This window comes from Sminthopsis crassicaudata, chromosome 4 (genome assembly GCF_048593235.1).
Source record: "Sminthopsis crassicaudata isolate SCR6 chromosome 4, ASM4859323v1, whole genome shotgun sequence".
NCBI classification, from domain to species: domain Eukaryota; kingdom Metazoa; phylum Chordata; class Mammalia; order Dasyuromorphia; family Dasyuridae; genus Sminthopsis; species Sminthopsis crassicaudata.
Window position 1 is genome coordinate 454,220,672 of NC_133620.1, and position 18,422 is coordinate 454,239,093.

The following is an 18,422-nucleotide window of genomic DNA, read 5'->3' on the forward strand; positions in this document are numbered from 1 at the left end:
AGCTGCTTGGAAGTGGCCAGAGATTGCTCACATATGCTTCCTTTTTTTACTCCACAGCCAAAGAAGCCAAAAGTCCCAGAAAATCCATTCCATGGAATCATTTCCAAATGTTTTGAACCTCATCTCTACGTATATATTGAATCCCAGGACAAGTGAGTTATGATCATTTTTTGTTATTTCTCTTACCTGTGCATTTGGTCTCTAACCAACTTTGGGGTCTCCCTACAATCTGCTTTCCACGTTTAATATTGCAGCAGTGTAGCCTCTCACAGGTGCTGGACGAGAGAGATAGCAGCCTCAGGCCCCTGAAAATCTGTTAAGGGCATTTCATTTCCTGAGCATTAGTAGCTGTGAATTTTACAATTTGTTGTGCATATAAATCACAGGTGCTTACATGTGCTCTCGGGAACCTGTGTCAAGGCTCCCCAGCTCTGTAGCACGGGTGCCCAGCCCCTAACAATCAGTTCTATCTGCCAGGACTCAACTTATTTTATCAGTGCTGCCTGCAGGACTTAGTTGCATTTGGGGAATGCAGACAAGAGGAAAATGTGCCGTCTTGCATGGATGTTGTTTTCCAATGCCCAGGCTGAAGAGGAGCCAAAAAGCATTTTACCAGCCAGCAAGGTGAATGGGACTGCTTTGTTTAGTGTCAGCAACACATGAGACGCCCCTCCAGGCTTAGCCCTAGTGGAACAAGCTGCTGCTGGCTGCTTTATGTCAAGGGACAGATTTTCAAAAGATCACTTTTCTAGTTGAGCTGATGCCGACCCTGTTGAGGAGGTCGAGTGGATCTTTGGAGGAGCTCAGGATACCCAAGGAGTTAGGAGGATTTCCTAGTAGGGAGGAATGGGTAAGGGAGGGGGCAGAAAGAAGAACATAAGAAAATATGTATCTCCTTATCTTAAAAATATTTTTTCTAGAAGGCTTTGATAGACTCCTCTTTTTGAGTTTTGCAAGAGTTAACCAAGTTAAGAAAAAAATGTTCTTGCTACCCTCTGCTGAGAGAATTATACTGTAAGGCACTATTTTCTCTCATCTGCTTTTCATAGAATTCTGGGTTGTTGTTTTTTTGTATCTTTCCCTTTCCCCAAATAACAGAAATAGTTCTTATTAGACTTCTAATCCCAGAAAATGGATTTTGAATACAACAAGCTGCTACACTTAAAAAAAATGTCTTTGTGCCCTATTTCTTCCCCCCTCAGTTGCACTTTTAAAACATCTCTTTTCCTCCTATCTGGACATTGCTTATAATCCTGGCAGTTCAGCTCAAAAGCAGTGAGCAGGGACACTAGTTAAGTCTTCTATTTCCAATCTTTTTGAATAGGCTGAAAATAATTGAGCCTCTTTATGTTGGCAGATTGTTTGCTCACCCATTCAACACACCCTAGACTTGAATCTCTAAAGATGATTTAAGAGGTACTGCTGAAAAATGAAGTCACTGATTGTATTGGAATATTAAGTTGCAGAGAACCCCCCCCCAACTCCCCCAGACAGCAGATCAGATTCTACCTTGGTTCCATGCCTGAAACTTCTGATTCCCCCGGTCTGATATCACTTAACTATTCATTTTCAAAAAGCCTGAATGGCATAGATTGAAATGCACAAAATGTGTGCTTGGGAAGGCCGTGTCTTGGGTCTGAAACCAACTTGACTTTCCCAGAGGTATTTTCCTATTGGCATGGCTCTGATATCCACTCTCCTCTTTTGACCGAGAGGTCACACAAAGCACTCATTGTTCATGATGCTTTAGGCAAAGAGCCAGATCTCTCCTCCACAGAAGCTCTCCTTTTCCCCTGTGAAAAATGAGGTGCTGGCTGCGCTGACTGCTGTTGCCCTTCCTCTGGGGATGTTACCATAGCATCAGGAGATCATCAGGAGTTATTCACGTATTCTTGACCTGGGAGCTGGACAGGTGATGCTCTTGTGGATTCTGAGCAAATGGGCAGGAGCAGAAAGAATCCTAGAATTAGCAAATCCTAGAACTGGAAGGGCCCGAGGACATCCAATCCAGTCCCCTTCTTTTACAGAGAGAGAAACTGAGACCCAAAAAGCGATTTGCAGATAATAAAGTAATAGGGCTTAGCTTTGAAACTGGGTTCTCAGATCCCAGTGCTGTTATTAATTTCCTTTCGTATCAAATGAAGGTGTTGGATTACATCATCTTAAGCTTTCCTTCTGTGAAGATTTTCTATGAATAAATCCTTAAAAAACCACCTGGAAAAGAGATGGAGGAAATTTATTCACTCCCTTTTTTCCTTTCGCCTTGAGCAACTCAGCCAATAGCATTTTGTGACTCTTGTGGAGACAGTTTTCAACTTCTTTTTCTCCCTCATCCTCAGATTTTATCAGTAGCCAAATATTGGTGACCCTACCTGCAGAATATGTCTTATGCATGTTCTTTTTTGTCCTCTCACTGTTCACCTGTCACCACCTTGGTCAGGCTAGATCATTAAAATAATCTTTCACTGGTTTTCTAGCTTGGTTTCTTTCCTACAATCTTTGTCCTTGGCTACCAAAATAATTTTGCTAGGATGCAGGGCTTTCTGTGTTGCCATCTAACCCTAACCCCAAATACACACTCCCTGTTGCCTCTAAAATGAAAGGCAGATTCCTTAGCTTCCAAACCCCCTTTTAAGCCTTATTTGATGTGATTTCCCTTATTACATTCTTCATTGTATTACTCCTTCCCTAATTCTGTCCTGTACTTTCTTGTCATAGTGCCATTGTGTAGGTTATCCATTATATCTAAAATACCTTCTTTCAAAATAAACTTTTTTTTCCCTTGAGGCTACTGGGGTTAAGTGACTTTCCCAGGGTCATACAGCTAGAAAGTGTTAAGTATCTGAGACTAGATTCGAGCTCAGGTCCTCCTGACTTCAGGGCTGGTGCTCTACCCACTGCACCACCTAGCTGCCCTAAAATACCTTCTTTCTATATCTCTACCAGTGGTAAGTCTTCTCTTACTTCAAGTACCAACACAGGAGTTATTTCCTCAATAAAGACTTCCTTGATCTCTCTTCCCTTTCTTCCCAATGGAAAGCCAATCTGTTCATGGGCAGAGTTTTCCCTGATCACATTTTACTTGGTTTCATATTTATTTGTGAACATATTACACTCTCCCTATTAAATTGTAATTTGAAGTTATGAATGGTTTCCTATGTGTCTTTGAAGCTCTAGAGCTTCATCAAGTAGGTGTGATTGAGCATGGGTTGGTTTGAAACATTTCTTGACTTGCTGGTGTAAGTGGAGGAGGCTAATTCAATCACAGGCCCACCAACCACCCCAAAGGAGGAAAAAGAAAGAGAGCAAGAGATGGAAGGATAAAGGGTAGGCTAAAAGATCATGGATGTAAGACGTGGAAGAAGTCTGTGACAAAGGGTAAGGGACAACAAGCAGTCATGGTGGGAGAACACAAAAGAGATGCTTCAGAGGAGAATACCAGAGAAAGGCAGTGTGAGTGACAAAGATACAGTGAGGTTGGGGGTATGATGTTGAGGAAGAGAAGAGTGATGGTTATCACCTGGAAGGCCATTCTCTTTGCCTTTCCTCTGTCCTCTTTTTCCTGAATCTCATTTAAAGAAAGAAATTCAAGCCACAGCTTTCTCCCACTCACTTCCTTACCTTTCTGATGAACACACCTGTCTCTAGGGCAGCTCATGGTCATCCAAATGCTTCTTGTCTGTGTCTTTCCATCAGACCTTCGCAGAGGATCTGTCTAGTGCATTGGAGCCTCCCTCAGGTATTTTAGTGTTTTCATCAATAAGTCACTTGTGCTTTCATTGAATGACCAAATTGGGTCCTTTTAAGATCATACTGATTCTGACAGTAAGTCAGTTTGCATCGTTTATAAACTTGTAAAAGCTTTCCTCCACCCGCATCTCTTCTTGTTCCACCATGTGTCTTTTAACTTGGCTTAGTGTGTGCATTGTGAATTATTTGAGGGCAGAGAACATGTCTTCTCAATCTTTGTCCTTTTCCTGACTTGCCTGGAGCAAAATTCCATAGGCTTTCAATCAGGGTTGCTAACTGCTTGTCTATCCTGTTGCTATTAATTTCATTCTAACATCTCCCCAGCATCCCATCTGGCTTTGAGTCCAATTTCCTGAATACCTCCCTCGTATTGGGAGATCCCAGCAGAAGGCTAGGGAGAGTAATGCTGCAAGTGTCTGAAGGAGATCAGAAGCAGATGCTCTGAGCACACCCATAGGGATGAGGTGTCCAGTTACAGAGTGGTCCCCTGGACCATCTCTTTTGCAGTTCGGAATAGACCTTCATTTAATTTTAGTACCTGAGGTTGAAAAATATTAGTCTCTAGATAATATGATTTTTTAATTTTTCATTTACACTCTGAGAAAAAGGTAATGGACTTTTTATACCTGGGATTATGGACTGATTTCCTTTCCATTTATAATGGAAAAAATTCATTTTCCCCCTCTCCTTTTGCTTTGCCCTAATCAGTGTTGGGAGAAGCTAGCTTACAATATGGTTCTTTTCTCTTGGCTTCACCTTCTCCTTCCTGCTCTTCTGCCACCATTATTTTTTTCTCCCAGTGCTAGTTCAAGAAATATCCCCAGATGCACATGTAATTCTTAGCTTAAGCTACAAGCTCACAGACTAAACTTTATGGAAGAAAGCAAGAGCTAATAGCCATATGCCTGTGTTATCTTCCTGTCACCAGAAAAGGACTCTGGGTTGCCCAGAGGCAATAGACTTGTGTGATGGCAGCAGTGACCAAACCCTGCTGAATTTGGCAACATCTCAGAGGGACAGCGATGAACAGACGCTCAAGAAATAACCAATAGTATACAACTGGAGACCTTCTGGGAATCTTGTTGACTTTCTAGATTTCCAATCTAACTGAGAGCAGCCAGGAGCAAAGGAGGGCTTTCATTAACTATAGAGCCCTTCCCCCCCCCCTTTTTTTGCTTCCTTGATAGGTGAGGACCCTCTATCCTGACAGTTACAGGGACTCAAGTGTTGTACAAGTTAGATTAAGCTTCCTCAACAGAGCATCAATTAGAGAAATAGCCTGACCCAGAATGGTTAACTGCTCAGGGAAAGGCTTTCTTCCTGTGGTCTTTGACAAGTTCCCTTGGAGTATTTCCGATACTCAGCAATGTGTAGACACCAGGCTTCCCTGTCTGCCTAGGGTAGTGGCTGCTGTGGTGTAGCATGTAGTTGTGGCCTCTTTAAGAAAAATACCTACTTTGGCACTTCACTGACTCTGAGATGTGGGTGTGGCCTCTGAAAGGTCACCCTCTGTGGGTGATCTTTGCACTAGGGGTATCCAGAGATTGCCTGGGAGGGGAACAACCCTTTTTCTATTCTTTAAAACCCATTTTGTATCTTTATCAGTCACTTTGTGAAGTTATTTAAAAGACTTTATTCTTCAAACCATCCCAATGCACATTATTTGCTGGTAAGGGTAAGTCTTTTGGGGAAAATGTGACCAATTCTTGGCAGAAGGAAAGGGAGAAGCTACAGACCACACCCAATCCTGGATGGCTGGATCAGTCCATGGGATTAGAGAAGTCTTAGACTCCCTTGTCCCTTCCCCAGCATCCAGGAGAGATCCTTGTAGGCCCTTGATATGTGTTTCTGGGTTTGTTTTGATTTGATCAGCTCCTCAGAGAGATAGAAGCAGTCTTAAACTCACTCATTTCCAATAGGTTACTATCACTTTGGTTTTTTAAACTGTGAAACTTAAACTGGCTCCATCATACTTGCCTTTGGGCTGGAGAGAGGGTAAATGGGGAGTAAAGACCAATTTGTGCCCCTTCCAAGAAGATGAAACTTAGTAATGGCAGAATGTAACCACATATATATGGACACTGGATAGGCAGCCCACAAAATATAGCACATTCCTGGAAGTAGAAGCTAAAATGCATCATAGCATCTGGCATCTATCTCTGAAAAATATTAATATGTAATATAGCTAAGGGAGCAAATGTGTAAGTTTTCTGACTCCATCTTCTTGGGCACAGATAAATACTGAATAGAAGAAAATCCCAGTGTTCTGGCCTAGAGTTTGGTTTGCATTACAGGCTTGGAGATCAGAATCTTTTAATCAGAAGGTTGACACAACTTCTTCTGCTCTCATTTCACACCATCCCAGAAATCTAGTCAGGTGTTTACTGAGCACCAGTCTTGTAATGGTCTTTACTAAGTCTTATACAAGGTGCTGTGGGAGATTCCCCACTTCCCCATATATGACCCTGACCTTGCCCTCAAGCACCTCACCCCTAAGCTGTAGAAACAACACTTACATGCAACTGGATTTAGAGGCTGGATCGCTTACATGTTCTCTGTGTAAGCTATTTTTACTCTTTGGGCTTTCTTTTTTCTCCCGTGTAAAATGTGATGGGACTAAGATGATATCTTAGGTCCCTTCTAGCACGTATATTTATGAGAATTTAAAAAACACACACTGTATGACCAGGCACTAAAGATTCAAGTCTCTGTGTGATGATGTAGGTGGCAAATACAATAATTTGAAGAGAGGAGAGAGAATCAAACAACCAGTCAGTCATCAAGTATTTCTTGAGTGCTTCTTCGGTGTGAGGCATGGGTGAAAAAGCCCAAAGGATGAAATGATCCTTGTCTGCCAGGCGCTTACATGCTCTGATGAAGGTAGGCTGGAGCCATCAGGCAGCCAGTGACCCTCAGGCCAAACACGAGTGATGGGGATTTGAAGAAGGGAGGAGCTTGTTAACAAGGAGAAATAGATTAAATGAAGGCAAAAGGCTGGAACAAACATGGTGTTTCATTTTTAACATTCATTTTTTAAAATTGTTGAGTTCCAAGTTCTTCTTCCCTCCCTCCCATACATTGTAAAGGCAAGAAAAAAGTGATTTTAATTATATATGTGAAATCATGAAAAATATATTTCCATGTTAGCCATGTGGCAAAGAAAATTTAAAAATTGTGCTTCAGCTTGTATTCAGAATCTATGCGTTATTTTTCTAGAGGTGGATAGTATTTTTTAATCATAAGTCCTTTGGAATTGTACTGGATCATTTTGAATAACTAATTGTTTACAGCTGATTATCATATGATATTACTATTACTGTGTACAGTGTTCTCCTGGTTCTGATTACTTCACTTTGCATCAGTTCATATAGGTCTGCCTAGATTTTTCTGAAACCATCTTACTGGTCATTTCTTATACCTCAATAGTATTCCATCACAATCATGTACCACAGCATATTCATTAATTAGTTCCCAATTAATGTGCATCTTCTCGATTTCTTTGCCATTAGAAAGAATTGCTACACATTTTTGTACTTACAGGTCTTTTTCCTTTTTTTTTTTTTTTTTTTTTTAAATCTCTCTGGGATACAGATTTAATAGCTTTGCACTACAGATATAGTAGTGATATTATTGAGTCAAAGTATATATAGTTTTATAGACCTTTGGGGATAATTTCAAATTGCTCTTTAGAATGATTGTTCTCAGCTCCACTAACAATGCATTAGTGTTCTTTAAAAAAAAAAAAGTTGTTTCAGAAGAAGAATGTCATGGCCAGGAGACTATTCCAGTTGTATGAGTACTAATTTAGGATTATGTAAGATGAGCCCAGATCTAGAAGATGAGCCCTGTAATTATTGAACCTTTTGGGCTTCAGAGAGACCGACCTTACTCTTCTCTCCAGCCTTCATACCAAATAAAGGACCAGAAGTCTAAAGCTGTTGGAGGGCAGTTAGCTGCTCCACCACATCTGGTTACAATAAGCTTTCAGTAACAAAAATGCTTGAATAAAATGTCAGTATTCTTGTTTTCTTGTTAATTGGTGCTGTGTGTGTGTGTGTGTGTGTGTGTGTGTGTGTGTGTTTGTCTTTTTCTTCCTGTTCCTTAATGTAAATACTTTCAAAAAGCACAGCTGGACTTTTTAGAACACTCCCTGGTAACTCCAGATTATTCAGAAGATAGGAAAAGCCCCTTTTGTTTTACTGATGACCATATGGAAGGGGAGGACTGTGTAGTGGTAGAGCTTTGCCGAACACTTTTAGAGCTCTACTCTGCCAGGCCCAGACATAGAGCCTGAATGGGCACAAGCTAAAGGGACCACGGCCTGATTGACGGTATATAAAAGCTGTCATTTCCACAAGTTCACCTGAGAATAACTTCCTCAAACCCCCTCTATCCCTGTTCCCCCAAATTGTAGGCATTTTGGGCTGTGAGTTTTCAAGGACAGGCAGGCCTCAAAGAAGCCAAGAACCAGTCAGTCCATTGTCCAATGGAGGGCAACAATGGTAGTGACAGTGTTGGAGACCGGATTGTTGGAGGGCTTGGGGAAAGCAAGATCGCTTTCTTTAAGTATTTGGAAAGTTGGCTTAGGAGGGATCAGACTTACTCTTCTTGGCCCTCCAGTACAAAACTAGGAGAACCAGAGATTATAGCTCACCATAAGGCAAACAATCTTCTAGGCTGACCCAAAATACAGTGGACTTTTTTGGAAATGGGAAGGGGGAGGAGACTTGAGTTTCTCATCACTCAAGAAAGTCTTTACTCGGAGGTTGGCTGACTGCTTGTTGTGAATGATGTAACAGGTGGTCATCATTTGGATAATGGTTCCAGACAAAATTTGAGGTTTCTCCCAGTTCTGAGACTGGGTGTTTCTAAGCATTAAGGCAAAATTGGTCACCATGAATTCTAGTCCTGGATTTCCCATGTGTTTTCTCTGAATTCTGGCCTCTCTGTACTTTAAGGTTTTTCCTTTCATAGAAGCATACCAGTGTTATATTAGAATTAGTCTCCCTAAAAAGTGGATTCTGGTCTGTTTTGTCTCTGATTGTGAAAATCAGGAAATCACGTCAGCTCTTCCATCTATAAAATGGAAAGATCAATATATGCTCTGCCTGTGTGGCAAGGGTTCTTATGTGGATCAGATGAGTTTGTGGATGGGAAACTGCTTTAAAAAATACAAAGTGTGAGGGCAGCTAGGTGCCGCAGTGGATAGAGCACCAGCCCTGAATTCAGGAGGACCCGAGTTCAAATCTGGTCTCAGACACTTAACACGTCCTAGCTGTGTGACCCTGGGCAAGTCACTTAACCTCAGCCTCAGGGGGGGAAAAAAATACAAAGTGTTCTGTATATACAATGTTGTTGGTTGGTGTCCTCATTGTGGAGAGTTTAGAAATTATCGGTCATACAGATTTTGTTGATGTTATTTTATCTTCATTGGAGAAAAATATTATTTCTTTCTTCTCTCCCATTAGGAATCTTGGGGAACTTATTGATCGATTTGTTGCTGATTTCAAAGCCCAGGGACCTCCCAAACCCAACACAGATGAAGGCGGGGCTGTTCTGCCCAGTTGTGCCGATCTCTTTGTCTATTACAAGAAGTGCATGGTCCAGTGCTCACAGCTCAGCACCGGGGAGCCAATGATTGCTCTGACCACCATATTCCAGAAGTATCTCCGAGAATATGCTTGGAAAATACTCTCTGGCAACTTACCCAAGTGAGTTGTTTTTCTTTCTGCGCTTCAAATGATGACACAAGATCTGACTTAGGAAAGATTTTCCTAAATACCATGCTCTAACCTTATATATGCTTAAGATTAGTAAGGAAATTCCTTGGGATGTGACAATTTACTAGATTAACCTCACCTCATTGTGAGAGGCACCAGCCACTAAATGGTGAGTACAAGGGAAGGCAAGGCCCTTATTGGATTTTTAAGAATCTTCAGATTAACAGCTTCTTTATTACAAGTCCTTTGTGTCTCTTAGGGAAAAGAACTGTGTACGTACAGCTATTGATCATATCCAAGAGACTGTCCACATTATTGTTATTGATTATTGAGTCATTGATTAAGGCTTGAAAATATTTGGGGTTAAAGATTTTCCTTATAACAGGACTTGAGCTGTAGCCCAAAAGTCCACTTCTCAGCTTACTTTATATAATCAGTCCCCAAGGCTAAACCCAGTGGCTGTGCTTTGAACTTCTGCTGTTAATGGTAAAATGTATTATGGGTGAACATTCTCTGCATTATTTGGAAAGAAAAATAAAATATGTGCCAATATTCTAGGCTGTAAGCATGGCATTTTGGAAATCTTGTTTGTTCTCTGCCCAGGATGCCCATTTTATTTTCTGGAATGACTGGGGCTTTCAGTAATCAGAGTAGGTGGAAAATATTCAAATCCTGTTGGTTTTTCCCTTAGAATATGGGTATGTCATCAGGATTGCAGGAAACTAGCTTGCCTGTCATTTTGGATTTTCGAGAAGGCAGGGCTATGTCTGGCCCATCTTGTATCTCCAACAGAGCTGTCAGATGCTTTGCATTAAGCAGTTATTTCATAAACATTTATTGTTGACCTTTGATGCCAGTTATATGAAAACAACATGTGTATTATTGGATCTGTTGCTTTGTATATGATAAAGTAGAATGCAGGCTTCTGTAGCCAAACAAACTTATAGTATTTCCTTTGGAACCCCAGTACCAAACATGGTACCTAGCATATATTTTAGGGTGTCAATAAATTCATGTTGAATTGAATTGTAGTAGTATTAGTATTTAAATTTCCAAGTGCTTCTCTTGTCTGAATTCTGTAGAGCAAAATGCAGAATTTCCATTCCAGTGCATAAGTGCCTGAAAACAATAAACCATGAACCATCTTCTGTGTCCCTAATGAGCTAGAATGTGTTCTTCCTACCAGGAAATGTCAAGCTAACTAGGTAACCCCTACAGGCTCTCTCATGATCAAATATATATATACTGAGCAGCCCACTGAGGACTAGCTAGGACTTGACATTTGTACTTCCTATAACTTTTGCTCAGAGAATTTAAGCAGATGAGGGTCAAGGTAAGGTCAGTAGCAAAGAGACTCATTCGATTTGGATGAGAGTCAAGTCCAGATTGTTTCTTGCTTTGTCTTGTGAGCTGCCCTTTTTCCTGCTCAGGAAATATATTAAAAGTTTAGACCTGACCACCTCCTCTTCCTCTTCCTCTTCCTCAGGACCACTAGCACCAGTGGAGGGCTGACCATCAGTAGCCTCCTCAAGGAGAAGGAGGGCTCAGAAGTGGCCAAGTTCACTCTAGAGGAGCTCTGTCTCATCTGCAGCATCCTGAGCACAGCTGAGTACTGCTTGGCCACCACCCAGCAGGTGAGCAAGCCAATGCCCTCATTTCACCCGTGATCCCCCTCATCTCATTCTCAGTATACTCTCAGAAAGGCAGTGGGTGCTGTATTAATGTAATGTATTAATTTACTTTGTTTTGACAAAAAAGACACTTTCTATAAACCTCTTAAGCAAACTTCAATACAAAGTTTGTTCTTTCAAAAAGATTCAAGCAAAAGGAAACTTCATTGTGACCTCCTGTGTGCTCCTGCTTACGTCATTCAGCTCCCTGGACTGCTCATATGTAAACCGAGGTTTGGACGAAGTAGCCTGTGAGGACTCTCCCAGCTCCAGATCTGTGAGCTATTTTCACCAATAACCTGATGGCTTTTGCTAGAATATGTATCAGTTGTAGCTTCTCAGCTGACTATGAATGGGAAGCTTGTGCCTTTGACCTTGGATGGTTTTCAACTTGGATGCTCATGTTGATCATTCTACCTGACCCAAGTTTAGCGTCATAGGCTTGATAGCAGAAAAGTATATGATGGACTCTGTAAGACCAGAAGTTCTGAACCTGAGCCGTGGAAACTTTTCTTTTTGACATTTGGATAACTTTATTTCCTTTATAATCCTTTATATTTTATTTTATGCCTCAAAAAAATCAAAAGAGATCCATAGGCCTGGGGGATCCAGGCCACAAAGATTTAATTAGATCTAATCAAATCCTCCCATTTTGCAGAGGAGGAAAGTAAAGTGGCAAAAGGTTAAATCACACAGAAGATAAGTATGAGATATGAGAGGAGAGGCTCAGAGACCCATAATCAAAAATCTTTCCTATCCACTTCTCTTCTCCAACTCCCACCTCTGAACATGAGCAGCTTTTTCAGTAGTAGAAGCTGCCCCTGGAATTAATGACTGAGCAGGAAATCCCAGTGGGTAGCTCAGGGCACCAGTGTGGAGGGCAAAGTGGGTCACTAGAATCCTTCCAAGGAGGACAGTGGTGTGCCTCTAATACCAGCATCATTATGGAAAGGGGCTGTGCTGACACAAGGCTTTTAGCCAGGGTGAGTCCATGCCAGTGATTCCATTCTTAGGAGTGGTACCCGCCAAGGGAGCTCCCTGGAGGGTCGGTCTGCCTCCTGAAACAGCCTTCGCATCCTCCTTCTGCCTAAACAAGCATCTTGCCTTTGATGACGTTCAGGAAGCTCGTTGAAGGAATGAGCCACCAAAAGTGGCAGCATCTCAGGGAACTAACTCAGGACAGAGGTCACAAAGGAGCCCTTTTTGGCACCCTTCTGTTCCTGACATGAATCTCAGTGGGGCAGGCGGGGCTTTGGGGGGATGACTTGTAGAGGCTCGGTTTTTTCCTCCTGTTTGGGCTGAATCTTTATATTCGTCTGCATTGGAGGAAGACTGACATAAATTATTACGAGTCAGTGCAACTTTTAGTTCTCATGTGCCAAAGGAAGAATATGTGAGGCCGAATAGAAAGTGTTCCCCAGAGACTTCATTCTTGTTGTTGACCCAGTGAAAAGCAGACATGGAGTTGCTGTTGGGGAGGAGGCAGTTAGCAGGAATGTTCAGGGAAAGAAGAGGGAGGAGGAGACTTGGTAGGATGGGGCTGCCCAGTGACTGATCTGTAAAGACATGGCTTTCGAGTTGAAAGCAGCAATCTCTAGCAGTGCCTGGGACTGCTCCCATGGCTCCACAGCTTTGGGTTCACAGCAGTGGCGGGGGAAGTATGTCAGTGCAGAAGTCCCTGAGTTGACCAGTTAGACCAATTTGCAGTGGAGAAGTGGGGTGTGCCAATGGCCATCTGCCATATTTTCTCCTTCCCCACTTGAAATGCCTGTGAGTCAGTGGGGAGGGAGGGAAGCCTTGTGGGAATTTCTGGCCATGTCCCTTTACCTTCTGAAAACAGCTTTGGGTTGCAGAAGGGGGCCAAAGGGCAGCAGAGAAAACCTTTGCATGAAGTGATGAGGAGGGCCAAGAAGGGGAATCAAAAGAGAAGAATAGAGGCAGGCCTGCCCAGTAGGGCTGGATGGATTCATAGCAGTTGCTTCAAATGATCCCTTGTGGTCCCATTGCTGTACCTCATCATCCACCCCAGAAATAAGAAGTGGTGCTGAGAGAAGAAACTTGGCTACACTTTCCTTCTTCCTGACCTTTTCCATAGGAAACCCTTATCCCTCCAAGCACAGTCATCATGGAGAATAGCAGGGCTGTTTCTCATCTCTGGTGACTCAAGCTAATTTTCTCCAGTTTGTGCAGTATTTGCAGAAGGTACAGCCCAAGAGAAGGTTCCAAGACAGCAGCCAAGTTGGGATGGTTTGTTGGGTACAGAGGGCACATGGTGCCAAGTACAGAACTTCCCCAACTCCCAGGCAGCTTTTGAGGTTCTTGGAGTTCTTATTCCAGAGGGCTTTGCTTCTGAGTTACTGGAAGTAGAAAAGCAGAACCTGTGGTGCTCTCTCACCTCCCACAGCTGGTTGACAAATGTGATGACGACGACGATGATGATGATGATGATGATGATGATGATGATGGAGGGAATTTTTTTAAACCGTTACTGTTAAAATGGATTGCATCTATGATATAGTAGATAGAATGATAGGCTTAGAGTTAGGAGGCCTAGTTTCAAATCTGGTCTCTGACATTCACCAAGGATTCCTGGGTAAATATACTTAATCTCTCTGCTTTAGATGTTAATTCCTTGGGTTTCTCCATTAAACTATGGATTAGTAGGCTTTCCCACACCTGGAGTTCTTCAGGCTTATATCATCACAGATTCTTTATCTATTTGCATAAGTGAGCCTTTCTTTAAATGATATGTTCTGCATAATCCCCTTTAATTCTAATTTCATAATTGTCATAATTTCCTTTGGTTCCTTACAGCTTGAAGAAAAACTCAAAGAAAAAGTTGATGGGAGCCTTATTGAAAGGATCAACCTGACAGGAGAGATGGACACATTCAGCACGTAGGTGCTTCCAGCCTTTCTCCCTTCTGTCACCCTGTCTCATATAGCCCATGTCAGGCTGTTGGCCCGCTTCATCCTCAAGGCCTGTGGCTGAAGATGGCTCTTGCTGGTGCAGGATTCTTCTCTTTGGAGGCCCCAGACAGCAGTAGTATAGATGTTGCAATGTAGCAGCTTGTGAATAATTAGACTCTTCAGGGTGGGCATCAGTCTGCTCTCTTCAATTGTAGTGAGGAGAAAACCCTCATTCCGCAGTGCTTCTACATGGGGCACAGATCTTTCTCAGCTACTCTATATCAAGCCACAGAGGGCTTCCCATAGCAAGTTTTAGCCAACTTGACTTATACCTATACTAGGAGAGACCTAGTGCTTCCAACTCAGGGACAAGTATTGTTTTAACAGATTTATGGGACACTTTAAGAATTCACTCAGTCATGTCCTTCCTGGCATTCCCCTGCAGGATGAACCAAATGTGATCAGCTCTTATTCTATCCCTGTTCAGCGAGAGAGGCCAGGGATCAGATTTCACTTAAGAAATTTATTGAAGAAAGCTCAAAATCCCCTTTAGCCATGGGGACATTTTTCAGTTTCCTGTTTCTCTGGCTTCTGTATGCAGCACTAACCCAAGTATTTGGGGAAACTGTAGAACAGATTTTTGTGGAAGACCAAAAAGAATTTGGGGATGGGGATCAGGAAGAGTCCCCATGGGAATTCCATGTCTAGACCACATGGACAGATGACAGGATGTATAAACAGAAATAAGTCAGCCATCAAGAATGCCAGAAATATTGTTGTCATCTCCCTCTTGAAATTCATATTGAGCCCATCAGATTTCATAGTATGGAAGCTACAGGGACCCCAGTTGTCTAGAGAAAATGATTTTTCACATTCTAGACTCGTGACTGACAAATAGAATGTGTGTGCCTTACAGGGTCATCTCCAACAGTATTCAACTGCTGGTTCAGGATCTTGATGCTGCCTGTGACCCTGCTCTTACTGCCATGAGCAAGGTAGGTTCTCGAGAAACGGATTCCACTCAACTTCTCTGCTACCAAAAGGTTGCCATGGCCCTTCTCTGAGAGCTGCTGGCTCCCCATGTGCTAGAAGTGTCAGCCTGAAGAACAGAAAGAAGGTCTCTTTTTGTGCCTGCCATGTCACTAGCCAGGAGGCAGAGGGCTCAAGGCCCTAGAAAACTAAATGTGGTTTTAGCCCCGTGAGACAGCAACAGATGCTGCTTCCTGAATAGAGAATGATTGAAAGAATGAAATCAGTTTCTTGTCCTTTTAAAAGTAAGAAATGGAACAAATGTCTGTGTGTGCATTCAGCAAACAGATGGTGTTTAATGGGTGTCTAAGAGAAGAGCTTTCTTTTCTGTTGCTTTCCAGTACGCCAAGTTTTTCCTCACCCTATATGAGATAAATGGTCCTTAGAAGAAATTCTCAGCAAATGAGCCAGTCCTCACTGGCTTTACCCCTTTCATTCTTACCCTGGAGAGCTTTTCCCTCTAAACTCACTTCTGGCTCCTGGTGTATTTTTTAGGAAACAGCCAGAGGATAAGAGTTTTGAGTCATGTAGTCTTTGGAATAATTTTTGTCCGTAATTCATTATTCGTTACTTGTTATCTGAACTCCTCTTTGGGTGCTTCCACCATAGGGAGGGGTGTGTGTGTGTGTGTGTGTGTGTGTGTGTGTGTGTGTGTGTGTGTACACATGTATGCACGCACACAGTATTATATCCATAGAGCTCAAAACATAGCTTCCCATCTAAATATATACTCACCACATAAATGAGTTGAGCTGGAAAGCGTGAGGTTATTATTTCTAGAGCACCACCAGAATGGAGCGGCCCCCTGGAAGTGTCCTAAGCTCCTTTGGGAACTCAAACGAAAGGAGTAGGTTGGACCAGCACCCAGTACTCATATAGAAATATGTGAGGGGAATACCCATGCCAGGACATTATATAAGCAAAAAGTTAGCAGAGTGTTATGAATATTTAGTGACAATAGAATTAAAACTGCAACTTTCAAACCAACCCAAAGTGGAGGCTGTGAGGGAAGTGGGGAGAAAAGAGGGAGGGACAGAGCCTTAATTCTGAAGTCGTCTTAGCAGAATAGTGATTGTTTCCCCAACATACGATCATCCTGGGAATTTCTACCAGAATTTGGCATTTCTTCACTTGAGCCTTGTTTTCTACATTCTGCTCTTTCACGTACAAGCAGGTATTTCTGTTTTGAGCAGAAGAATGGAAGCTCGTCCATTCTCCCGAAAAAATTTGAAACAGAGTTTAGGGTTCCTTTTGTAGGCTCTGATTATCCCTGGCTGCTGGTGAATGTTAGCTGTATCCTGACCGTGATGCATTCCAGCTGCCATCTACCCCCAAACCTCTGCACACTTTAGGTTGGAATGCAGCCGGTGAAGGAATTTGTACATTTACCAGAGGAAGAGTGGACCCTGCCTGCCTCCCTCCTTCCCTCCCTCCCTGCCTGCTCTCCCTCAGTAAAATCACACTTGGAGGGCTTTAACACTCCAGGTGTTGCTTATAGGAACTGTCAGTTCATTAGGTGGTTTTTTTCCTCACACTTCTTGTCTCCCTAATCCCTCCTGCCCCCCCCAAACTTCATAGTCAGAAAATATTAACAAAGACTGGATCTTCAGACTGAGTTGTTTATACCATAGAAAAACCACAGACTTGGGAAAGTAGCAGCTGGTAGGCCATTATGTTTTGTTCTTCTGCATCTTCGGAGGAAAATGAATTCCATGTGATGAAAATGACCAGATATAAACAAGCCAAGTGGTCATAAATTGACTAAACAAATTCTTTCTGTTCCTCGTCCTTAGGTTCTGTAGTTTCATTCCATCAGTCTGTCAAACGTGGCTGCTTCTTCTAGGACTTTGGAAAGTTTCCAATTTGTGATATGGTTATTTATGGTGGCATGTTCCATTTGGCTTTGTTACGGTTGAGTAACTGGGGTCATTGCTGTTCCTTATAAAACACAGTTTGAATCTGCTGAAGATGCAAGATACCATGTACTGGAAGCACTCGGGCTTATGTAGTTAAGGTTGGACACGGTGTATTTACTGTAAATTCGGAAACTTTATAGTCGAATCTTGGAGACACAGCGGACTTACCAGTGAAACAGTAAGCAGTAAAATAAATAAAATAAAATAAAAACACATGCACATACCCAGACAACTAAATAGTTGGGGTTCACTGGGTTAGAAAAGGATGGAAGACAGTTCTGTATTAAGCAAGGAAAGCTTTACAGTGGGGAGAAATTAAGCCAATGCTTAATCAGTAATCAATCGAAGGCACCTTATTGACCAGGGAGTAGAATCAGTGAACTCTAGGCATAGGCAATGGCTTATTAGAAAAGTCAATATGCAATCAGAGAGAGAGAGAATGAGTGTGTGTGTGTGTGTGTGTGTGTGGAGACAGACAGACAGACAGACATGGGCAGAGAAATAGAGACTGAAAGACACAGAGAAGAGGGAGGGAGGAAGAGACAATGAGATAGAGTCACCAATACTTGGGGAAAAACTGAAGAGATTTATCTGAAGGGAACCAATAGGCAGCATAAGGTGTGAGTAAAGCTTCTTGGCAAGATGAAGCATAGCGAGCTCAAAATGGAAAAAGGAGCTCAACTGTGTCAGTTATGTCAGAGACGTCAGTCCTCTTATTCTTCCTTCATTGATTCTAGAATCCTTCACAGCATACCTCACAAACTTCATCTCAAGCCCCTCTTTCTCCCCTTTACACAAAAAAGAGGCCAACCATTAGGGGCCGCCTCTTATCTTTTCAGAACCCTGGACATCTAAAAAAAAGAGTGTGTCCTTGATGCCATCTCCTCTAGCTGTTTGTCCAATCTTTTCCAGCCCAATTGTAAACTCTTTCTACTGATACCTTTCTGCTATGTAAAAATACACCAAGGTCTCCCTCAACTCAAAAAAAATGGACTTGGTTCTGCCTCCCCCTAATGTCTCTCTCTCCTTTCCCAGCTAACTTTATGGATAAGTACATTTTTACTCATTCCCTCCATTCCTCATGTCCTAATCCTCTGGTTCTTAGGGATTCCTTCTCATAAATTACCCTAGTCACATATCTATTTGACCCATAGTTCTGGGTCCCCAAAAGAGAACATCTGTTCCTCTAAACCTCACCCCATACACATACCCCCTCTCCTCCCCACTCCCATGTTCCATCCATCCAGGTTTGCAGCTCCTGAATCATCTCAGGCCATTCCTTCTCCCTTCCCTCATACCCTCACCTCAGTAGCTGCCAAGTCAAGCTCTCCTATCATACTATCTTCATTCAAGACTGGATCACTTCTCACTGGCCTCCTGGCTTTAAGTTAACTTGGTCCTCTTCCTTAGGGCTCCCAGAGTCATCTT

General features: G+C 42.4%; 1 protein-coding gene across 1 annotated transcript in view; it reads left to right on the forward strand.

Annotated features, from left to right (window-relative positions):
- VPS53 (VPS53 subunit of GARP complex) overlaps positions 1-18,422 on the forward strand; it is a 127,452-nt gene that overhangs the window by 87,422 nt on the left and 21,608 nt on the right. Inside the window, exons 13-17 of the mRNA XM_074263820.1 lie at positions 58-152; positions 9,219-9,461; positions 10,957-11,104; positions 13,955-14,037; positions 14,966-15,044. Coding sequence (XP_074119921.1) covers positions 58-152; positions 9,219-9,461; positions 10,957-11,104; positions 13,955-14,037; positions 14,966-15,044 — 648 coding nt within the window. The remainder of the gene's footprint in view (positions 1-57; positions 153-9,218; positions 9,462-10,956; positions 11,105-13,954; positions 14,038-14,965; positions 15,045-18,422) is intronic.